At 40.2% G+C, this 24233-nt stretch overlaps 4 protein-coding genes, 2 long non-coding RNA genes and 1 other non-coding gene across 8 annotated transcripts; 6 read left to right on the forward strand and 1 right to left on the reverse strand.

The window, feature by feature from the left end:
- Positions 1 to 1126: 1126 nt before the first annotated feature.
- On the reverse strand, positions 1127 to 3285 carry LOC113158503. Its single transcript, XR_003298573.1, has 2 exons — positions 3103 to 3285; positions 1127 to 2552 (listed from the first exon to the last, which is right to left on the reverse strand). It is a non-coding gene; the product is annotated as an uncharacterized LOC113158503 (long non-coding RNA).
- On the forward strand, positions 2546 to 5197 carry LOC113158508. Its single transcript, XR_003298575.1, has 2 exons — positions 2546 to 2613; positions 4619 to 5197. It is a non-coding gene; the product is annotated as an uncharacterized LOC113158508 (long non-coding RNA).
- On the forward strand, positions 3778 to 3849 carry trnat-cgu. The gene has a single exon. It is a non-coding gene; the product is annotated as a tRNA-Thr (tRNA).
- Positions 5198 to 6030: 833 nt separating the features above from the next.
- On the forward strand, positions 6031 to 7366 carry LOC113158493 (pentraxin fusion protein-like). The gene is made up of 4 exons (XM_026354424.1): positions 6031 to 6094; positions 6236 to 6302; positions 6460 to 6667; positions 6834 to 7366. Exons 1-4 carry the CDS (start codon positions 6092 to 6094, stop codon positions 7237 to 7239), a joined length of 684 nt encoding a protein of 227 aa, XP_026210209.1. The 5' UTR covers positions 6031 to 6091; the 3' UTR covers positions 7240 to 7366.
- Positions 7367 to 9988: 2622 nt separating this feature from the next.
- On the forward strand, positions 9989 to 11364 carry LOC113158430 (pentraxin fusion protein-like). Its single transcript, XM_026354337.1, has 4 exons — positions 9989 to 10086; positions 10228 to 10294; positions 10451 to 10658; positions 10825 to 11364. Exons 1-4 carry the CDS (start codon positions 10084 to 10086, stop codon positions 11228 to 11230), a joined length of 684 nt encoding a protein of 227 aa, XP_026210122.1. The 5' UTR covers positions 9989 to 10083; the 3' UTR covers positions 11231 to 11364.
- A 1947-nt stretch (positions 11365 to 13311) lies between these two features.
- tsen54 (TSEN54 tRNA splicing endonuclease subunit) lies at positions 13312 to 18541 on the forward strand. Its single transcript, XM_026354294.1, has 12 exons — positions 13312 to 13406; positions 14619 to 14777; positions 14898 to 14961; positions 15046 to 15129; positions 15300 to 15398; positions 15479 to 15531; positions 15637 to 15780; positions 16033 to 16504; positions 16631 to 16766; positions 16863 to 16923; positions 17856 to 17969; positions 18351 to 18541. The coding sequence occupies exons 1-12, from the start codon at positions 13351 to 13353 to the stop codon at positions 18499 to 18501; spliced, it is 1593 nt and encodes a 530-aa protein (XP_026210079.1). The 5' UTR covers positions 13312 to 13350; the 3' UTR covers positions 18502 to 18541.
- Positions 18542 to 19088: 547 nt separating this feature from the next.
- On the forward strand, positions 19089 to 24098 carry LOC113158330 (5-hydroxytryptamine receptor 3A-like). 2 transcript variants are annotated; one of them, XM_026354172.1, is made up of 9 exons: positions 19089 to 19179; positions 19281 to 19444; positions 20470 to 20514; positions 20597 to 20706; positions 20828 to 21000; positions 21088 to 21248; positions 21343 to 21553; positions 21645 to 21803; positions 23160 to 24098. In XM_026354172.1, the coding sequence occupies exons 1-9, from the start codon at positions 19140 to 19142 to the stop codon at positions 23447 to 23449; spliced, it is 1353 nt and encodes a 450-aa protein (XP_026209957.1). In that variant the 5' UTR covers positions 19089 to 19139; the 3' UTR covers positions 23450 to 24098. The 2 variants fall into 2 exon arrangements, with proteins under 2 accessions (XP_026209957.1, XP_026209947.1); XM_026354162.1 differs by having other exon boundaries at positions 19090 to 19179; positions 19278 to 19444.
- Positions 24099 to 24233: the final 135 nt, after the last annotated feature.

Here is a 24233-nt window from a genome sequence, read left to right on the forward strand (position 1 = left end):
CCTAAGCTGTACTCTACTGAAAAGATGAATTTAATCTACGACACTGCCTTACCCCAGCCCATCACATCATAACTACAAATTAAGAATTGAATTTAGTTTCAGAGCTGCATGTCCATAATCACCAGACAGACAAGCTCAGCCCATCAAGTGGCTAGAAAATGTCACCTTAATTCTGCACATTTAAATTTATAGTTAAATTTAACTTCGCTATGAATAGACCTATTCAATTACTTTGGATATTTAAGTACATTTTGCTAAGAATACTTCTGAACATTTCCGTGCTTAACATTCAGGTTTTTCACCTTGCAGTTCAGTTTTTCTTCAACTATGTCTAAATTTAAAAGATCTGAGCACTTATTCCTACACTGACAAAATTATCTCGTTGACCCATGTCTCTGCTTATAATGCTGCTTTAAATTAGAGCGGTTAAAGTCGATGAATAACATGACATTCCACCTGAATTTACTTTTCTTTCAAAACACAGATCCTAATATGAAATCATTAAACAAATATTGGTAGTAGTTTTTGAGATAACCACCACTAAAAAAGGAAAACCAAACATAAGTCACAGATTGAGGGTTTACAATTTTAAATCTTGGTAATCAGTGGTTATCAGTTCTGAGGAGCAAAATACTTGTGTGGTAAAGAGAGATGGCACATGGTGACATTTCTCACGCTACGGTTCAAAATGAACACTGTACTGCCAGCCTGCACAGTCAAACCACTGACCTCGAAACATAGTGAGGACTAAAATAGCTCATGCATGTACAGTACTTAAAATTACTCACTGGTGCTATATTTCCACTATGTTACTCTACTGGAAAATATCCCTGAAAATAGTGGCTGTGTTCAGTTCGGCTTTTAAGCCTGATATTTCCTACATACCTGTACAGTTATAGTTATATAATGTACACATGTACACAGTATTTTACTCTAGATTCATACAAAAGCACACTATTAAAGTACATGGAAAAAAAGAGCAGTTCTGACTTTTATAGTGATTTACTATTCAAACATAATCCCTTTAATAGTAGACATAGCAGTAGTTAGTCTTACTAGTGTACAGTAGTGCAATCTAGACAGTATGCAGGTACAACAGGGGAAAATTGACCAGTACTTTGTTTGATCACATACTTTTTTTTTTTTTTAATGTAGTAAGCAAAAGCATGAAGAAATATGAATAACGCAATGTTAATTCAAATGTAAACATGGACTAATTAAATACTGAAGAACCCGACTAACTTCTAACCATATGCCTTAGCATGAAAAACAAAACAAAACAATAAATCTAATAAATGATCAATTAATATCCCAGTGTTGTTGTTTGATGTTGAAATCAGTGGTGGGAAATTCTCCCACACAGAAATCTACAAAGTCTGAAAATATCAGAGCATTAAATGAAAATTTACTTATAGTGTTATATTTTAAATGTTAATATCCCAAGACAGTCAGCAATTAGGACCAGCAAGGGGTCACTTTGATTTATGGGTGCAGAGCAAACACAGACTTTCTTTTCAATATGTTCATTTCTTTTCACGCCAGGTTTTTCTTTTTAACCGATATAAGAATAAAAATGATACATAAAATAGTTTTAGTGTACTTAACTTATGTGTAACCTCATTCCACATACATGAAGTCATAACTCACAAAAACTACCTTAAATTAAAAAACAAAAACAAAACACGCTTATTTCGTGACAGTGAGAAAACAATGGATGGAGATAAATTTGTTGCGATTTAGTAATAACAGGTTTAGCAATTCTAGCAATTGCAGTCACACTTGGCTTCTATAACAAAGCAGAAGTTTAAAATTCTCATATTTATCCACTTTTCAGAGAAGGCTGTCAAAAACAACGACTCGTCATCAAACACTGGGAACGTGTTTAAATTAATAGCATGAATTTAGAGGGGCTGACCACACTATTAAGTCCTTCAAAGTTGTAAAAACTGTGCAAAGTTATGTTGAGAAACAGTTATGATTTTGCATTAATGCAGACTATCATCTGTAGACAGGGCAGTTAAACAACCAAAACACAGAGAAAGACAGCCAGACAAGTCAGGTCAAGCAGCTGACAACTTTTCAGACACCACATGTCTTCATGGGGGTTTGGTTATGGAGGTGTGCAGTTTAGTTGCCCATCAGTGCTCTTGACTTCATCTGGGGCATCACAAACATTACTGCTCATGCTTGATCTTTGAGTGACCAGCTGTATGATCCACACTGTCACTCAACATCTGGATGAAATCTACCATGGCTAGCTGAAGATATCCTGACAAAAGGGAAAAGTGGGCGCCCATGTCAATGAGGTCTTAATGTTTTCTCCATAGTATGTACATCATGAGCAGGATGAGACCTGCTGACAGGGCCGCGATCACAAACTGGTGGATAGAGAGGACGTTTTCCAGTGTGTGGATCCTCTCCTCCATGGCACTCGTGTGGAAGTAGTCATAGATGCCAGCTCCGATGCTCCACAATGCCCAAACAGCATCCACCACAAGTGGCATGGTGAAGCAGACAGAGGGGCAACAGCTGCTGCAGATCAAACGTAAACACTGAAACAAGAACAGAAGACACACCAAGATGTCAGGGAGCTATTATTTCCAAAAGGCAAACGTATGTATTTAAAATACATAAATAAAAAGCAACTCATGTGCCTTATGTAAGGGTAATATTTGACTTATAATCATTATATAAACGTTGCTCGACCATGTAACAGTAGTTTCCACCTCAATTTGTTGCTCCAGGAGATTCAAATTGAGGCTAACGTAGTCTAAACCTTCCTGTAAATTTTAAACTGCATATTGATATAACCACCCTTTATAATATGCCGAACTGAAAAGTGGCACAACAAAGAAATGTCTTAAGTCTCAAATCGTAATTATTCAGCAGTGTCATTAGCCTATCAGCACATAATTATTTAATGTTAAATTTTTTGTTATGCGTTTGGTTTATATACTATATATTAGCATATTCTGCACACAAAAAAACAGATATCAAAGCCATCGCAAGCTAGCAAGCTAACGCTTTAGGTTAGCTAGTATACGGGTTTGTCTCTTCCAGCCAAACTAGCAGTGACTGTTCAGAATAAATCATATTACCTACAGCATTAACTAGTCGTGGATCTAACAAGGGCTGCACAATCTTCCCACCATCCGATGCATGAACATGCAGCTCTCCACATCATCGTATTACATCTGTAGCGACCATGAAACTGCTAAATCTGCTGTGAGCTACTTCCGGATGTGTTGTGTCTCTAAGTTTCTTTTCCTTTCCTCTCATGTTTAGCGACTTGTAACGTTACGCCACATTTTATTATGACTTTTAAACCTTTTCTTTTTTCACTGATCGTCGAAAAACTATAATTGCAACATTACGTAATGGTTTATGTGAAAAGTAGTAATTGCCATCTGCTGGGACATTTGAATATTATCCTAACAAGACGTGTTTTAGTTTTAATGTCCATTGTTTCTAAGTAAGGACATTGATTTGGTAGACAGAAAAAACATAGCAAAAGAAGTGACCCTTTCTAAAAGCTCCCAGCATTTTCTGATATTTGTTTGATTGGGTTTTGCTGAATTTGGACAAACGTTTATCTCTATGTCGAAGTCGAAACAACGTTATAGCGGATAAAAGGGGACATTTTGAATGGGAGTTCTGAATGCTGCTTCAGGCCTGTAGACTAACAAACGTGCTAGAGGTGATGAAAACCTGTTAAATAATAATAATACTAATTAGCCCTCTCTCAAATACCTATATGACGCGTGTTTTATATTACCGGGCGCGGTGGCCAAGTGGTAAGGCGTCGGTCTCGTAAACCGAAGATCGCGGGTTCGAACCCCGTCCGTGCCTCGGCTCTGTTCATGAATCATACTTTCTTTTCTTTGAACGTGATTCCACACAGCAACATATAAGCACTACACAGTATTCATATAGTATATAACACTTTAAATAAAGTAAAAAACGAGTGTGATAATAATAATAAATCTGATCCAGTTGAATTTGTGCTTCTTACAATTTACTCAGAAACAAAATATCAGTAGAATGACAGAAGTACACAGTTTGCATATGCGTGGATAAAAATATATATACAAACAAAGAAAAATAATTGATTGCAGTTCAAATAAACATTATTTAGAAGTTCAAATAATGCTGGTAATTAATTAATCTAGGACAATATTAAAACTGCATTTCATTTTCATTCTATCTACTATTCTAGCTATTTTATTCTGAAAATGAAAAACTATTAAATGCCATAATCTGTTACAGCAAGATGGCTTTTAACATGACTAAATTAACTTGCTAGTGGGCTCTGGGAAAAATAGAGCCACTATTCTAATCACTGTTTGCACTTTGTCATGCTTTGCTTTATTGCAATCAGATCCCAGATTTGCTGTGTAATATTTCATTCTATGATAACATTTCAACGTTTCAGCTGCGCTAAAGTGTAGAATGGTTTTCTATGGATCACTGAACCTTTTAAATTGCATAAAACTGTTCCACAGTGAATTTCTGCTGCAAGTAACAGCCAGTAAATGTACTGTTAGTTTGTCTACCCTCTGATACTGATACTGATCTTATCTAAAACACTGATGTCCACTGGCTGGTGGTTTGGTTTCAGGTTCCCCCCTGATTACTGGCCACTAGTGGTAGTGTCCCTGGAGAAGATACCAAACCCTAAACCCTTGGTGCCTCAAGGGGGCAGCCTGTCCACAAAGAATTTCCCCGAGGGGATGAAAAACAGTTATCAGTTATTTTTATAAGACAAGTCTCTGTCAACGGGAGAAAAGCTCGACCAAATCTACAGGCAGGATCACACAATCAAAACCGATGGCAAGGTCATCCTCGGACAAGACCCAGACAGTTACCTGGGCGACTTCGAGACCAGCCAGAGTTTTGTAGGCTCAATCAGTGATGTTAATATGTGGGACGTTGTCCTCTCAGATGGCACCATCCAAGACATCTACACTGAGAAGAGAGTACCTAGAGGAAATATCTTTGACTGGCAAAGCATAAAGTTTAATATTAACGGAGCAGTACAAGTTGTTGATCGTGACCTGTAGCTATAATGATCATATTGTACATATGTTGGAGTGATGGAATCACAGTTCACACTGTCATGCTCAGCAATATTAGGCTGACACAAAGAAGATGATCTAAACCTTGTGAATCTTTTCAGTCCAATAAAACTGTATTCTAACATTGTCTGTTGTGCTGTATTCTATTACATGGCTGTGTAAACAAAGACTGCATCAGTGCTAATGTGGGTCATATAGCTATTGGACAAATGCAAACTAAACATTTGCAAAGGTAAACTTTGACTTGGTGATGAACTTGATTTTGGTGGCCAGCCGTCCAGGCCAAGGCTGCATCAGTACGAATGTGGGCCATTAGTTAAAATCGATCAAAAAAGAAGTATAAAGACCAAATATTGCTCAAATGTTGTGTAAAAACTGCAATCGCTGGCATTCCTTGTGAATGTCAAACAATCATGAGTCCATATTGAGGCCGTAGCTACATGTGGATTCAACATAGAGGCAGAGTGATAAGTAACCAAACTGGAAAACAAAAAGAGCCACAGAGGGTTTTATTAAGCAAAAAATGAGAACAATATAAATAATATATAACAAAGTACTGAGCCCATAAAAACTCCAATAAATAGAAGTAGAAGCATGAAGAACTGAACAACATAACTAGATCACACTGCATCAATAAGAAACAAACTGACCTAATGAAAATGGACAAAAAGGAGTGCACATACTGAGTGTTCAGGCCATTTTTAAACAAACAGGGATTCAAAGACAAACATTATAACCTGAACAAAAAGTGCAAACTAACAAAAGAGATGATCTGTCATATAACAAAATCTAAAACTAACTTAAAACTAGTACAAATACAAAATTAGCTAAAGAAATAAAGAATATTTAAATAGCAGAAATTCTGATCCCCCTCCAAATGTAAATGTTTAGTTTGCATTTGACCTCACCCCCCCATTCTGTCTGTGCTCTTGGTCTGGTCCTTGGATTGAGCCTCTCTATATAAACCCGCTTCACCTTCAGTCACCTCTGTTGCCACATCAGGAGGAAACTCAATCATGGTGAGTACTGCTTAACTGTACATTGACTTTTTAAATAACCTTTCAAATCTATTATGAGTAGAGACTTTGCATATGAATTAAAATGGCATGATGTATAAAAATGAGTGGAATGTGTTGAGTAAATGAAGTAACTTTTTGCAGGTTTGCTCAAACAAATTGAGACTTTGGATCGTTGTTTTTCTCACTGTCGCCTGCACGGTGTGGGCAGGTAACTATACACCTTTGCTTTGTTGTATTATGTGCATATCTAGAAAAAAAAAGAATAAAACTATGTATTTAGCTTTTTATTGTTAATTTAAGGGCATTAGTTCAGTCTGCAGATAAAGAAAACTGTCTCGGCAAAATCTGTGACTCTTGTCTTTCAGGGGAAGTTACCATTAAGAACTTGGTGTTCCCCAACGAAAGCGATAACAGTTATGTTGAGCTGGTCCCTGAGATTCCTTTGAACCTGAAGGCCTTCACTCTGTGTATGCGTGTGGCCACAGAGCTACAAGGCAAGCGAGAGATCATCCTGTTTGCGTACCGGACCAAAGACTATGATGAGCTCAATGTGTGGCGTGAACTGGACGGCAGGTAGACAACACGCTAATACTCTGGATTTAGGGTCACAGAAGACCATATTTAGTAACAATAAGCTGTTGAAATAAATGCCAAGAAATTCCTCCGACAAAATAATTTGTCATCCATGAAGCACTACTTCAAGTGCACATAACAATGAATGTTGTATCTCTGTGTTTAGACTGTCTTTCTACCTGGCTGGAGATGGTGTCTTGTTCCAAGTTCCTGATCTCGGTGGCCTAGAGACCCACCTGTGTGTTATCTGGGATTCCAGTTCTGGTGCGTCTGCTCTCTTTGTCAATGGGAGGAGAAGCTTGACCAAAATCTACAAGCAGGATCACACAATCAAACCCGATGGCAAGGTCATCCTCGGACAAGACCCAGACAGTTACCTGGGCGACTTCGAGACCAACCAGAGTTTTGTAGGCTCAATCAGTGATGTTAATATGTGGGACATTGTCCTCTCAGATGGCACCATCCAAGACATCTACACTGAGAAGAGAGTACCTAGAGGAAATATCTTTGACTGGCAAAGCATAAAGTTTAATATTAACGGAGCAGTACAAGTTGTTGATCGTGACCTGTAGCTATAATGATCATATTGTACATATGTTGGAGTGATGGAATCACAGTTCACACTGTCATGCTCAGCAATATTAGGCTGACACAAAGAAGATGATCTAAACCGTGTGAATCTTTTCAGTCCAATAAAACTGTATTCTAACATTGTCTGTTGTGCTGTATTCTATTACATGGCTGTGTAAACAAAGACTGCATCAGTGCTAATGTGGGTCATATAGCTATTGGACAAATGCAAACTAAACATTTGCAAAGGTAAACTTTGACTCGGTGATAAACTTGATTTTGGTGGCAAGCAGTCCAGGCCAAGGCTGCATCAGTACGAACGTGGAACATTAGTTAAAATTCATCAAAAAAAGTTTTAACAGCTAATATTGCACAAAGGTTGTGTAAAAACTGCAATTGCTGGAATTCTGCGTTCTGAATTGGGAAGCTGAGCCGACTGGGTCTGAACACCTCCCTCTGCAACTGGATCCTGGACTTCCTGACTGGGAGACCCCAGTCAGTCCGGATCGGGAACAGCATCTCCAGCACCACCATGCTGAGCACTGGGGCCCCACAGGGCTGTGTGCTCAGTCCACTGCTGTTAACTCTGCTGACTCACGACTGTGTAGCGATGCACAGCTCGAATCAGATCATCAAGTTCGCTGATGACACGACTGTGGTGGGTCTCATCAGCAAGAACGACGAGTCAGCGTACAGAGAGGAGGTACATCAGCTCTTAGCCTGGTGCAAGGCCAACAACCTGTCTCTGAACGGTGGGAAAACTAAAGAGATGGTTGTTGACTTTAGAAGAGCAAAGAGTGACCACTCTCCACTGAACATCGATGGAGCGTCAGTGGAGATCGTCAAGAGCACCAAATTCTTTGGTGTTCATCTGGAGGAGAACCTCACCTGGTCACTCAACACACGCTCCATCAGCAAAAAGGCCCAGCAGCGTCTCTACTTCCTGAGGAAGCTGAGGAAAGCCCATCTGCTGCCCCCCATCCTGACTACATTTTACAGGGGAACCATTGAGAGCATCCTGAGCGTCTGCATCACTGCCTGGTTTGGGAACTGCACCGTTTCGGATCGCAAGGCCCTACAGCGGATAGTGAGGACAGCTGAGAAGATCATTGGAGTCTCTCTCCCCTCCATCACGGACATTTACACCACACGCTGCATCCGCAAGGCTACCTGCATTGTGGACGACCCCACCCACCCCTCACACCCAATCTTCACACTTCTGGCATCAGGGAAGAGGTTCCGGAGCATTCGGGCCCTCACAACCAGACTTTTGAACAGTTTCTTCCCCCAAGCCATCAGGCTCCTCAACACACACAAAAAAACTGAACCGAGCGCACACACACACACACTCTCTAGATTTGTCATGTTTCCATCTTTCAGATGTAAATTGTATTCATTTCCAATGATATGGGAAAAATAATATATAGCAAAGTACTGAGCCCATAAAAACTCCAATAAATAGAAGTAGAAGCATGAAGAACTGAACAACATAACTAGATCACACTGCATCAATAAGAAACAAACTGACCTAATGAAAATGGACAAAAAAGAGTGCATATACTGAGTGATCAGGCCATTTTTAAACAAACAGGGATTCAAAGACAAACATTAACTGAACAAAAAGTGCAAACTTGTCATGCGCCTAGGATCCGACTACATAGCCAGAGACCACACAGGACCAGAGAACTGAGATAAGAAATGTTTTATTGACAATAATAATGCAGTGGATGAAAGTTGGAAACTTGCGTCCGAACAGAGCTGTCGTCAGGTGAGTTTGGTGGCTGAAGTCCTGATGAGCTGTGGCTGAGAAGCGGGAAGGAGTGAACCAGAGAGAAGACTGAAGAGTTGGAGATTCCAAAATGGCCAACAGTGGAGTGACGCATGTTGACTGGGAGCAGAGGAGGAATGATATGATCTGCAGAACAGGCTAAATGGCAAAAGCACAGTGGGTTAGTGAACAAAAAAAACAGTCGACAGGTTTCCAAAAAGCCCAGGCGCAGAGTAAGAGACGAATCCAGGGTCATACACAAGAAGCAGTCCAAGCACTAATGTCCATAAGGCAAGATCCGAGGTCCAAACAACAATCCAGGTCAGTACTGAGAGGTAATCTAGAAAACAGAGATCCAACAGACTGATAACGATGTCAGGGGACGGTCCAGGTCCAGCAGGAACAGGTCAGACAGAAAACACTCACGTTGTCGAAGAGCAGAGCAGAGGCAGGTCAAAACAGAAGACAGGTCCGGTTAGGGGCCTGACCTGTTCCTGCTCCCCTCTGCCTCTGTCCCTGTTCTGTCCCTATATTGGATTCCCTTGTGTATGACCTGGACCGTAAATGTAGGGGGGGAGTCGGGGGGAGTCAGGCAGAGACAGGTTTCAGGTCAGGCAGGGTTCATTTCCAAAGAGCAATCCCAAGATAATGATGGATAGTGCTGTTCACAGGTTGACGCACAGCTATCTGGCAAAGACGAGGCTGACCGTCCTGCTAATAAAGAGACAGGGGAAGCAGAGGTGCAGACAATCGGTAATTAGCAGGTCACCTGACAGGAGGGAGAAAACAAGGAAAGCAGGGACAGACAGGGAGGCAAAGAGATGATCTGTCATATAACAAAATCTAAAACTAACTTAAAACAAAACTAGTACAAATACAAAATTAGCTAAAGAAATGAAGAATATTTAAATAGTAGAAATTCCGATCCCCCCCCCCAAATGCAAATATTTAGTTTCATTTGACCTCACCCCCACCCATTCTGTCTGTGCTCTTGGTCTGGTCCTTGGATTGAGCCTCTCTATATAAACCCGCTTCACCTTCAGTCACCTCTGTTGCCACATCAGGAGGAAACTCAATCATGGTGAGTACTGCTTAACTGTACATTGACTTTTTAAATAACCTTTCAAATCTATTATGAGTAGAGACTTTGCATATGAATTAAAATGGCATGATGTATAAAAATGAGTGGAATGTGTTGAGTAAATGAAGTAACCTTTTGCAGGTTTGCTCAAACAAATTGAGATTTTGGATCATTGTTTTTCTCACTGTCGCCTGCACGGTGTGGGCAGGTAACTATACTCATTTGCTTTGTTTTATTTTGTGCATATCTAGTAAAAAAAGAATAACAGTATGTATTTAGCTTTTTATTGTTAATTTAAGGGCATTAGTTCAGTCTGCAGATAAAGAAAACTGTCTCGGCAAAATCTGTGACTCTTGTCTTTCAGGGGAAGTTACCATTAAGAACTTGGTGTTCCCCAACGAAAGCGATAACAGTTATGTTGAGCTGGTCCCTGAGATTCCTTTGAACCTGAAGGCCTTCACTCTGTGTATGCGTGTGGCCACAGAGCTACAAGGCAAGCGAGAGATCATCCTGTTTGCGTACCGGACCAAAAACCATGATGAGCTCAATGTGTGGCGTGAACTGGACGGCAGGTAGACAACACGCTAATACTCTGGATTTAGGGTCACAGAAGACCATATTTAGTAACAATAAGCTGTTGAAATAAATGCCAAGAAATTCCTGCGACAAAATAACTTGTCATCCATGAAGCACTACTTCAAGTGCACATAACAATGAATGTTGTATCTCTGTGTTTAGACTGTCTTTCTACCTGGCTGGAGATGGTGTCTTGTTCCAAGTTCCTGATCTTGGTGGCCTAGAGACCCACCTGTGTGTTATCTGGGATTCCAGTTCTGGTGCGTCTGCTCTCTTTGTCAACGGGAGGAGAAGCTTGACCAAAATCTACAGCAAGGATCACACAATCAAACCCAATGGCAAGGTCATCCTCGGACAAGACCCAGACAGTTACCTGGGCGACTTTGACATCAAACAGAGTTTTGTAGGCTCAATCAGTGATGTTAATATGTGGGACGTTGTCCTCTCAGATGGCACCATCCAAGACATCTACACTGAGAAGAGAGTACCTAGAGGAAATATCTTTGACTGGCAAAGCATCAAGTTTAATATTAACGGAGCAGTACAAGTTGTTGATCGTGACCTGTAGCTATAATGATCATATTGTACATATGTTGGAGTGATGGAATCACACTTCACACTGTCATGCTCAGCAATACTAGGCTGAGACAAAGATGATCTAAACCTTGTGAATCTTTTCAGTCCAATAAAACTGTATTCTAACATTGTCTGTTGTGCTGTATTCTATTACCTGGCTGTGTAAACAAAGACTGCATCAGTGCTAATGTGGGTCATATAGCTTAATGGACAGATGCAAACTAAACATTTGCAAAGCTAAACTTTGACTCGGTGATAAACTTGATTTTGATGGCCAGCAGTTCAGGCCACAGTCGCCTCATGCTCATGCTTGTTGAGAATGTGATGTGTTGCAAACAACTTGAAGGATTTTCTTCAAATTTGGGCACAATTGTCACTTGGGGTAAAGGATGAACTGTTTAAATTTTGATAGTCCAAGTCACTGTGATCTCATGTATATCCCATTGTTGATGCTATATTTCAGAAATGTTTGGAAGGAATTTCATTCCATTTGGCACAAACATCAGCTTGAACTCATGCATAAACCTATTAGGATATAAGTCTGGAAGGATACAAGTGTACACTACAACATCTGTTAGACCTTACAGGATATATCAACACAGCTAAAAAGAATTGTAGAGAGAAGTCAACAAAACCCACCCAGCACTCAGCAACAGTACGAGAGGAAAGATGGATCCTTAACAGATGAAACCTCCAGCAGAACCAGTCTCAGGGTGGTGGTTGTGTGCTGTGACTAGTTGAGGTGAGTGGAAAGTGAAGACAGCTCCTGGGATACCTGCAGAAACATACAGAGAGGAGGAAGCACGACTAAAGGAAAAAGAAAACCCAAGTCAATGACATGCAATGGTAACATTTAAATAAAGAGATGGAGAGGAGTTGAGTGTATCGAGAGAGGTCCCACAACAGCCTATATGTATAGCAGTTTAATTCAGAGATGGTTCAGAAACTCCTGGGCCAGCTTTAACTTTAAAATTGATGAAAAAAGAGGTTTTAACAGCTAATATTTCTCAAAGGTTGTGCATATACTGCAATCGCTGGAAATCTTTGTGAATGTCACACATTCATGAGTCCATATTGAGGCTGTAGCTACATGTGGATTCAACATAGAGGCAAAGCGATAAGGAACAGAACTGGAAGTCAAACAGAGCCACAGAGGGTTTTATTAACTAAAAAATGAAAAACAAACAAACAATATACAACAAAGAACTGGGTCCATAAAAGGTCCAAAATAGAAGTAGACTTAAGCATTAAGAACTGAACGACATAACTAAATCACACTGCATCAATAAAAAACAAACTGACCTAATGATCTATAGACAAAGTGGAACTCATATACTGAGAGATCAGGTCATTTTTAAATAAATGGGGATACAAAGACAAACATTACCACCTGCTGAAGTGGGGGTTATTAAACTAACAAAACCGATGATCTGTCACATAACAAAATCTAAAACTAACTAAGAACAAAACTATCACAAATACAAAATAAGCTAAAGAAATAAAGAATATTTCAGTAGTAGAAATCCAGATTTCTCCTCCCATTCTGTCTGTGCTCTTGGTCTGGTCCTTGGTTTGAGCCTCTGTATACAACCCTGCTTCACCTTAAGTTACCCAACAGTATATATGTGTTTCAGTTTAACAGAGAGATTCTTCAGAAACTCCTTTTAATATTAAAATTGATCAAAAAGGAGTTTGAACCCGTAGGATTGCTTCATAGTTGCGTTACAACTACAAACTTTGGAATTATTTGTCAATAATTTCACATTCATGATTCTATATTGAGCCCGTAGCTGCATGTCATGCAGAGGTCACCTACCTATTTGTGAAAATGCCTATTTTGCACATGTGACTTGTTTAAAGTCTATTCTAAAAGGTGTTGCAATGTAATATTATTGCATATTATCATTTCATTTACTAGGCAATATCTAATATAAGGGCACATGCTGCAGGATAAGAGCCTCACATCTGACAACAGATCTTGAAGCATCGACTGAAATAGACACAAATCCAGACAGCTCGCCCCCTGCTGGTCGTATCCATTACTGCTTTTGTTTCCCCAACCTGACGGACAGCAGGACCCAGGGGAGAGCTGCGGCGGGTGGACGGGCAAACATGGCGGACCAAAACAAGACAGACACCGAAGGGCAGTTCTACAATGAAATTTTAAGGTATTCTCTCGCCTTCATTCGCTAACATTTGCCAGTTAAAGACAGGTAGCGATAACCCTTTTACCACTTTTGCCCAGTGGTTCATTTCCGTACCTTTCTCTGTATGGGAGATACTTCGTCTTTGCCTTGCGCACATGCTGACAGGGGTTCTTCCAGCTGTTAGCTGACTAGCAAACATGTCACGGACAACAAGACGTATCTGTAATACACACACACACACACACACACACACACACACACACACACACACACACACACACACACACACACACACACACACACACACACACACACACACACACACGAGTTTGTCTTTAAAGAGGTTTACTCATGAGGTAGCCCCAGCTGAGGTTATTACTAGACGTGTAGAGGTGGGAGTTACAGAGACCTGTGTGTCCCTGTGGCCCTCAAACTGTGTGTTGTTTGTCATAAATGAGTTGCAAAAGTTGCAAATATTACAAATGAATTGGATTAAATGCCCTTTTTGGGTGATCTGAAAAGTCTTTTTAAGACATCATGGCTGTTTGAGGGCGATGTCCCGAGGCGGTGAATCATGGGTTTATGAGTCAGGATGTAATACACAATACACCAAGTTATTTGCAGATGTACTTAAGCAAATTTACATGACTAAAGCAATTGAATAGTTTTGATCACATGTCCTATTAGATGATCAGTGGGCAGGTCTATTTACTCTCTTGTGTGTCCAAACTTGACTTGGAGAGGCAAAGTTTAGTTTTTATGCAATGAATGGAAACAGTTTGTGCCGAGGTGGAAATTCCATGTTTGTTGATTTCTGAAGTTAATAGATCAACAGTCAGGTCTGTGTATACAGAAACTGTGACGCAGTCGTCATCATTTTGGCTTCACACTCCACCACTGTGCATCTCAAATGAAACAGGGATGTCCTTAAGGTATAGATTGCCCTCTTTAATTGAGGGGCTGTGGTTTCAAAATATTGCAGGAATTTTAACAATTTTGTTAATTAACCCCAAATTTTAGTGACTGAAAATATAAACAAACAGCATCTTATATTGAGTTGTCAACGTAGATACTTGCAAATCTTTCGCCTTTATTTTTGCCTTTAGAAAGTGAAATGTTTGCTCAGTTAGATTAAGCTTTCCAACTTTATTGTTACAAATACATTGGGCCCCTGCAGACTTTAAAATATCAAATACCAGGAGCTGAGCCTTGTTAACTTTCTTTAAATTCAAGCCCATCAGAACTGTTTGCAGCCCGGTCCAGGAGTCACAAGATCCCAGTGAGAGGGCAGAAGGACTTCTTTCCCAATGACTCAGATGAGCAAAGACAGCGGCTTGAGCAGACTCTGAACGAGCATTGGAGCCTCATATCAGAGGAGAGAGTGGAGAGGCTGTGAGTAGGCAAAGCATCCGTTTTAAATGTTCACCAAATGGCAGCAGGGTATCAGTGTATCAGTCAGATTGTGTTGCACTTACATGTGAAAAATGTTGTCCTTTTTTTACTTTACCACAGAGCAAACCTTGTGAAGGCCACATGGGTCCCAAGTGACCAGATTGTGGAGCTTCAGTCTCCAGCTGTGAGTAATTTATTACACCACTTCTGTCACTTCTGGTTCTAAACCATTTGGGAAATCGTTATAGTTTACTTTTTAATCACACAGGGAAAGTTTTGGCAGACAATGGGCTTTTCTGCCAATGGCAAGCAGTATCTCCTCCCTGAAGAGGCTCTCTACCTGATGGAGTGTGTGAGTGCAAGATAAAAACCTGTTCATCAGGCTGTGGTTTCCCATCGAGACACATCATTCCTTCTTATATTTATTGAGTTATATTTATATCCAACTTTTAAAGCTGCAAAATATCGCGTGTGATCTGAGAAACGTTGACATCTATGAGTCTTAATTATGTGTGTGAACAGGGAAACCTGCTGGTGTTTTATAAGGGCCTGCCTCTGTCCATCCAGGATGGGTATGAAAGATTCCTTTCTTCCAACACAATAAGCCTGCAGCAGTATCAGGTACAGCCAGAAATCCAATACACAGTGTGGAAGTGGGGCACAGATCCCGAATGATCTAACAAGTGTTTCTCATCTCAAAGGTGTTTGGACATTTAAAGAGGCTTGGCTATGTGGTGCACAGGTTTGATTCCAGGTAACGGAACATTAAAGTGCCATTTAGACGGTCGTGTATATGATTATGTGATCTCACAGGAAGTCATTTTTAGTACTGTTAACCTTTGTTTTTGGCTTCTTACAGTTTGGAGCCATCGTCCTACATGAGGCAGCTAAACCTTCCTCAGTCACGTGACAAAACAGTGAGACAACTGAAGAGGAAACGCAGCGCCAGCCCCACCTCCACCTCCACCTCCACCTCCACTTCGACTTCCACCCCATTGTCCAGGTAAACAGAGGCCATGAATAAAGCCACTTCTTATTTACTGTTTACTGCGCTGGATTTAATGCTTTCTATTTAATTTGAGCCAAGCTCTGGGTTTCCATGATTGAATACACGTGTGCTAAGTAAAGAAGAAAGTCAAAAGAATTTTTATGTTTTATTATAGTTTTTGACTTTGGTTTGATCTGGTTATTGGTTGTTAGATTTTATCATTTGTCAGAGTCTTTGGGTTTGACACTGTTTCTGTTGTGGTTGTAGTCATACTGAAACACAGAAGGAATCCACTACTGAGAGAATGGAGGAGGATAAATGCAGCCGTGAATATGAGGAGGATAAAAAAAGTGAATCACACTTCACAGCCTCCTCTGAGACTCCAGAGTTCCAGACTGCTGCCACAAGCTCAGCAGATGAAGCTGCAGGCAGGCATTGGTGGATGTCAGATGCTCTCACGGATCCAGGACACACATCAGATCATAGCCCCACCTCTGGTTCCTCACGCTGGGACTTCAGATCCATCATTTTCCCTGACCTTGGCTCCAGAGAGCATCATCCTGGCCGTCTGGCCTCTCCAGACCCCTCTCTGCTGCCTGGGGCTTTAACTGTGGGAGTGTGTGATGTTGCCACTTGGAGTCAGAGAATTAACCTGCGGAAAGTGAAGATGTCTTCAAAGGAAGAAAGGAGGGAAGAGGACAAGCATAGGCGCCGATGGGATGTGAACAAAGACAAAGAGGTGCGTAGGATATAACATACCATCAGAAACGAACTGCTGGAAATATCCAATGGGAAATCGCTGTGTTTATTTTCACGTGATACAAAAGCAGCTCTTTACTGGGATCACGGTCTGAGGTCTTTACAGGTTCGGCAGTGCAGAAACTGGACAGAGTATCAGGAGCTCATGTCCAGGCGGCAGGGGAAGCAGAAAGGCCGACCAGAACACTTGTGGAACAGAGAAGTCACTCCTTTACATGACCCAAGACAGCCAATCTCCACTGGTGAGATTGCATTAGTTTTGTCAGTAATCATAGTTGAATTTAATTTGAAAGTGGAATCATTGATATGTGATATGTTTTGTTTTTTTTTTATTCCAGGGGAGCTGTTGGATAAAATCAGTGTGATCAAATCTACTAATTTGCTCGAGGGAGCATCCAGGTATCACTTGTTCCCTTTTCCTGAACTGCCCATTGTCTTTCTTTGTATGTCAGCCCTGAAAAAGAAAAACTGGTGACCTGTTTTGTTTTATTAATTAAAAAAACATGAAGAAAAAAAGAAGACATTAAAAATAGATTTTTCATAATTTTATTATCCTTCTATTTTATCCTTTCCTGCTTCCTCCATATTCTTATGTGCTCAATCCCACCTACCTACACATACTTGCATTTGTATTACAATAGAAAAATCTTAATGTGTCAATGTGTTAATGATTCATTCTATAAATTAATAGGGATAAAAAATAATGTAACATGTAACACACAACAAAAGCAAGCTTTCAAACTGAGAAGTAATGAAGCGGCAGCATTTGTGGGGGAGTGTTGGTCCTCGGTTGCAATGACATTTTGTTTGGTAACATTTTAAAACATGACAACAGTGCAGATAGATTGCTCGATGTCGTCTTCATTTATTAATTGTACCATCTGACTCAAACTGATACCCGACAGTCTGATGGGATGTTATTAGCACACTTGTAAGAAGTGTGTAGTATTCGGCGTAATTAGTTGCCGCTCATTGCCTATTTGACTCTCAGACACTAACACGTAAAATTGTTTAGCCATGAAAACTGAGCAGTGCGATAGTAGGCGAGTTATCTGGGAAAATTGTAAATACAGTAAGTGCCTGGAAATTTGTGTATTTAATAAGTGTAAATCTTGTTAAATAAAGTCAGGCGCAATCAACCCCGAGTCAAAATGTGGAATGGACTTGAAGTGAGCTCCTCTCATTACCCCCCTGTTCTTTTACTTTGACACATACAAAAGAGTGTGGTGCTTTGTCACTGCTTCGCTCTGCCCCCGTTAACCCGGGGTAATTCACTGTACTGTGAGGGTGCGCCATTCAGATATTAATGATTTTGTGCTGTGTCTGTTCAGTATAAAAGGTTCCGATGAGTGGAGGATTTGTTTCAATGTTTACCAACCTGATACGGTGGCTGACTTCAAGAAGAGTAACCCGGGGAAACCTTACTCCCGGATGTGTGTGTGCAGGTAAGCAGTCCTGTTTACTCAAGATTGGTTTACAGAAAACAGACATCTGACTCAGGCTGAATAAATATCACAGTTGTTGGAGATGATGAATGCCTCTTGTCTGTCTTTTATTATTGTGATAATGCTGCAGATAACTCATGAATCTGTTGATTAGTAGTTCAGCCTGTAAATTGGCAGAAACGTCTGACAAATGCCCGTCAGACATTCTCAGAGCACAGCTTGACAGACACTTTTATTGATAAATGTCTAAAGCAATTAGTTCAGTTGCAAATTTTGCTGCTGTTTGTGTTTCTCTTCTGTCATTTTATAAATTGTTCTGCACAGAGTGCGTTGGCTCGTGTCTCCTTCAAAATTTAAATTGATTCTCTTCCTGCGCCTCAGTTTCCACAGTCCCGTGCCAGACCTGCGAGCTCTCAAACTGCTGGCCTTCCAGAGTGGAGACATCCCAGTAGTCTTTGCCGTGGTGGACCATGGGGACATCTCCTTCTACACATTCAAAGACTTCCAGCTGCCCACTGACGTGTACCCCTAAGACCTCATTTCTCTCTAACAGATGTGAAATGCAGCAATTTACTGTGCCGAAGTGGAAAAATTGTGTTCTACACCTACCTGTAATTGAGAAGTGATTAAAAAAACAGTAATTAAAAAACAACAACGCGTTTTTGTTTGTTAACCTGTTTTTTAGATAAAGTGCTAACAGAAAAGAAAAGTTAAAAAAAAAAAGAAAGTTCTACTGACCAGACTTATTTTTATTTTTTGCATCCCAGAAAGAGGAAAATACTAAACAGTGCTGCAGAAGGCAGCCAGAGACTTTTCTAGGTGCTGGTTCTGTTTTTGCGGTTTGCTTTCTATTATATGTGTGTTTAAAATTTAAAAGACATAAAGATTTAAACCTGGAATCATTTCTACGTGCACCTGCAGTGTTTCAGGACACTTTTCCACTCCCACTTCATATCACACACCTCGAGCTGGCTTTTTGCTTCAGCTGCGGGTCAACAAAGGAACGACATAGTTGTTTTGTGTTGAGTCCATAGCCGCCAAATGACAGGAACAAAGGTTTGACAGTCCAGTGAACTAGATCTATTGATGCCTCTTCCGCACTTAACTGCACCATTGTTCTGCTGCAGTTTAAAAAGGGGCTTGATCACACTGAGCTGAAGGCAAACAACCATGTCGGCTCCAAGGACTCTAGCCTTTCTTGCTTTAATTGGTGAGTTACTACATTAAACTATAAACATGTTGTAGCTCTATCTAAAGCTCCAGATCCCCTGTTCTCCTCATTCCTGAAGGTTTTTATCTCCTTCCCAGCAGGTATTTCCAGCAGTCAGACTTCGGACTGCTCATATCTTAGTCTTCTGAATAACTTGACCCTGGCACCTACCAATGAACTCCTAACAATTATGAGACCTGTGAGAAACTGGACTAATCCCAGCCTTGTTCAGTTGGACATGGTGATGTATGGCATTTTAGACGTGGTAAGTGTCTTTTTTTAGTTCTTGCGAGTACTGTTTCAATGAATGCACCTGCTTTATAACTTTTAACAACGTACATTTATTCATGTACTGTATTTAAAAATAATGTTGTACATACATACAGGTATTTCTTTTACATTATTCTTCTGCAGTAAATTTCAGAGCTGTATATTGCACGATTCACTGCACTTTTTTATTTTACTCAACATTTATAAACTAATGCCGAGTTAGAAATCACTGCACTGTATTGAGTTTAAACCAACTCCACTTCCCGCAGCTCCAACAGTAAAATTCAGCTTTCGCATTACTATGTAAATAATTATTATAATATTTATTATAATATATCAGCAACGTTGTACAACTGTTGATAGTAAATTTAACTGGTAACACTTACTGTATTTACTTTAAGTGTGATTTTAAATGCAGGGTTATCATTAATGACTATAACTAAGGTTTGCTGTCAACATCTCCTTCTACTCTGGGACTTGCAGATTAGCACTCGCACTGACACAGCATCACAAACATCAGACCCGACTTTTCCTGAAAGTAGGGTCAAACTCTTTGTTCGGGCACTCATCATCTCTCAGCCTAGCATGCACAGCCCAACCTCTCCAGATGTTCCAAAAAATCTTCAGCTTAGTGGGCCCATCCTGCGTAATGACTACTTTTACTCATTTTAATAATGCTTCTCTTACTTGAGTTGAATTTTAAAAGCTGAATCTTTACTTGTAACAGCTCTTTATTAGTTTAATGGGATTGCTGCTTTTACTGAAGTTAATGGTCTGGATACTTCTTCCATGTCTCGCTTTATGCGTTTAGTGTCTGTGGCTCATCCAGAAAACCGAGGACATTGCTTCATAAAGACATTTTGCTGTTTCAGTGCCGTGAGCGTAAAAAATGATACCTTGTTCAAAACTGTTGTGTTAGGACGACAAATCTCTGAAGACGATTTAGCAAATTAAACCCACAACAATCTGGATAGGTATCACTATGCTGAAGTGTATTTCGGACTGTTTTTCTTTCTGCAGGATGAGAAGGCTCAAACTGTAACAAGCCACATTTGGACACAAATGGTAAGGCTCCCGTGAAGGAAATACCAACTATCACGGAGTTGTTATCAACAATTTTTAAACTTTAAAAAATGTATTTTCTCAGTTTTGGCGAAATGAATTCCTGACGTGGAATCCATCAGACTTTTGTGGGATAAACGTGCTGGTCATTCCGAGATCGATGCTCTGGATCCCAGATATCACCATCTTAGAGGAGTATGTATTAGTTGCTGCTTCAGAGCGTTGTTGTTTTTTACAAAATACAGGCTGTCTGGGCATAATAAACTGCAATCCACACAACAGAAAAATAATCTTTACACATTTCTTTTCTCTTCAGTACCTCTGATACTGGGAGTGTTCAAGACAGTCCACTTGTCAGTTTGTATCCAAACGGTTTAGTGTCCACGAGCAAGCATCAGGTGCTGACGTCCACCTGCCACCTGAATCTCTTCCAATTTCCCTTTGATACCCAACAGTGCAACATCACATTTGTATCCTTTAACTATGAAGGTAAATCACCCCAGACAAACTGCAGGATCACCTTTTTTTTAATAAAATAAAATAAATAAATACTTATTTCTAAAATGATCTGCACAGCGGACACTGTCAAACTGGGAACTGGCAGCACCAGCACAAACCTCACTTCGCTCTCTGAGCAGCTCATGGTTACACAGGGAGAATGGCAACTCAAAAACATAGAGATTTTTAATTATACCTTCATCAAAGACAATATATCTCGAAGCAAGCTCGCATACATGGTAAGAAAACATTTGTAATGACATTTACTCACAATTATTTCTCCATTCTCCAGGTGTGTTCGTCTCTAATCAGTTTGACTGTTTGTTTTTTCAGGTCTCAATCAAACGGAAACCAATGCTTTATGTGGCCATCTTTATTGTGCCCCTGTTCTACTTACTGGTCCTGGATTTGGCCTCCTTCTGCATCAATGAGTCCAGTGGTGAAAAGCTGAGCTTCAAAGTGACTATACTTCTGTCCATCTCTGTCTTGCTGCTGATCCTTAAGGACATGCTGCCCTCCACTGAAGAGAAGTTGCCATTAATTGGTGAGCGACCACACACGCCTCAGACCAGAGATTTAACTGGGTGAGTCAATCTGTTATACTGACCAGTATTGTCTATTGACTGTGATTCCAGCCACCTACTGTACTGTGATCTTTGCCCTCGTGGGGGTTAGTGTCCTGGAGGCCATGGTGGTGAGCTTCTTAATTGGCTTGGATGGCTATAGCGGTAAAGAGGCTCAAAGCTCTGGTAATACACACATGGATATTCAGCTGGAAGCCACCTATCACAAAGGTAATAAAACTGTCCACTCAACATACTTCTTCAAAAGACTTCCTGACTCTTCTTTAAAATCAGTATCAGCTGGCTGTTTGCATGGTCAAAAAAACATTCTATGAGTTATATTCTAGATTTTGTTGCTTTATACAGAAAATTTTCAAAACTGTTGCAATGAAATATCCAGTATCTGACATCCTTACAGTATTTGGATTTTGAGTGAATTACTATTCCTACAGTAAAATACTGTGCCCCTCTCTGGCTGGCTCAGTGCACGCAATCATAATTATGAGGAAGGTTGCTGAGTTGACCGAAGGTGTTCATCAGCTGGTTGTTTGCAGAGTGCTGTATCCAAGCACATTCATGGGAAGTTGGCTGGAAGGGAAAATGTTTCATAGGAAAGGGTCCATAAGCAACAGGAGTGTCTGCAGCCTTATGATGATTGTCAAGAGAAACTGATTCAAGAACTTAGGGTGAGAACAGGGACTGGAGTGAGGCTGGAGTCCATGCATCAAGAGCCACCTCACATGGACGTGATCAGAAAATGAATTGTTGAAAATGAAACTATTGTGTTTCCAGAATTAGACCTCTCCCGAGCCACGTCACTTGCCCAGACTTTCAGAACTACCTCTAACTGATTTGCTGACCATGATATTACCGTGCTTGATTGGTTGAGACAACTCACCTGAACTGAAACCCACAGAGAATCAATGGGTTACTGTCGAGAGGAAGATGAGAAACGACCAACAAAACAGATGAGCTGAAAGCTGCTACCTGGTCTTAAATAATGTCTCAACAGTAACACAGGCTGATCACCTGCATCCATTGTGTGTGGCATTGTGAACTTTTTGTTGATTGATCTTAGAAAACGTAATTTTTTGAGATACTGGATTTTTGAAAACTGAGCTTTCCTCTTTAACAGTGATAGTCAAAACTGTTTATTTTAACCGTGACAATCCCACAACCTTGACCAATGCGTTTATTATTGTAACAATGGTGATGAAGGGCTGGTACTCCTGTCACCACGATGCTCCTGTTGTTGCACCACAAACATACACACCTATTTGGGCTTGTGGTTTTGGTCACTTGATGAATGTATCCACTCGGCTTTGAGCTGTTGTTTGGTATACACAAACTCTCCATGTTTGACTGCGGTTTGGATTGTGGTTGCTTGAGCTTGGAGCTTTTTTTACTGCCTACAGGCAAAAGATGAGAATAAAAACCAAAACAAGATGCTGAAAGATGGCAAAATGCATCATAACTACAGAGGCAGGGGTTTTTCTACATTGTGGATCTGAAAATACTAAGAGATAAAGGTAAGTGATGCAACATCTAGACATAAACCAAGTGAAATGTTTCCTTTTTATCACACAGAACCTGCTACATATGAAGAGCAAGGCATCGCGAAACCAGAGAAGCGTCACCTAGCTATGGATTGGCCCAGTGGCCTCAACCTGCTGAGACAAATACTGGAGGAAGTGAAGGCAGCTCGACAGGAAGCTGGAAGACAAGGCAAAGGCGAGCTCAAGCCTGGGCGCTACAAACGACTGGCTCAAATCATAGATTACGTATTCTTTGCGCTCTATTTTCTAACTGTTGCATCGTTTTCCGTGTGCATGTATATAGTGTGGATCCAAGGATATTTTAGAAATAGTGGGAATTAGAAGACGAGTGCGTGCTCTTTAAATGACCACGTCATGCGTCAAACTTGTACAGATTTGTGACCTTTCTAGTGCAACTTTGTCTCTCCTAAAACATGTATGAATTGCTAAATATATAATTGATTGAATTGAATGAATTAAACAAATTTACAAAATAAAAAAATAAACACTTTAAGAAACATATTAATACAGAAAAAATGTAGTACTCTGTATCTGTTTAGAACAAACGAATTGATTAAATTTAAATGTGTTGTTGTTGTTGAAGTGTCAAGCAGAGACATTTTATTAATCATTTGAATTTTTTGGTTTCAAAATGACAGCAGTAAAGCTTTCTACTGCAGAATAATTATTTTATTTAACTTGTGGTGAAAGCTTATTATTTGATTATAATCACTGCATGTGTGCAGCTCTTTAGGGTTTCAGCCAGAAAACATGGAGCTGATGTAAAATACTGCTGGGTAAATTCACCTGGAGCCAAGACATTATTATTCATTGATCTTGTAACGTTAACCTGGATCTGCAAAGTAAAGTTAAGCAAAGTACCTAAGTCTGCCCTTGGATAAATAAACTGTGATGCTACTGTGGTTGCACATTGAAAAACAGCATGTCATATGACATGTACACGTGTCATATGATATTTTATGCTGGGTTTGGTCGTTATGGTGAAATGAGCAGCACAGAGGGGCGGGTTAAAACCCCCCGGAACAACCTAATATAAATGTAACGCTGGTTATATAGACGTAACTAGTGTGAAGTCCTCTAAACAGCAGTGTACTGAATAAAACTG

This window comes from Anabas testudineus, chromosome 8 (assembly GCF_900324465.2).
Source record: "Anabas testudineus chromosome 8, fAnaTes1.2, whole genome shotgun sequence".
NCBI lineage: Eukaryota > Metazoa > Chordata > Actinopteri > Anabantiformes > Anabantidae > Anabas > Anabas testudineus.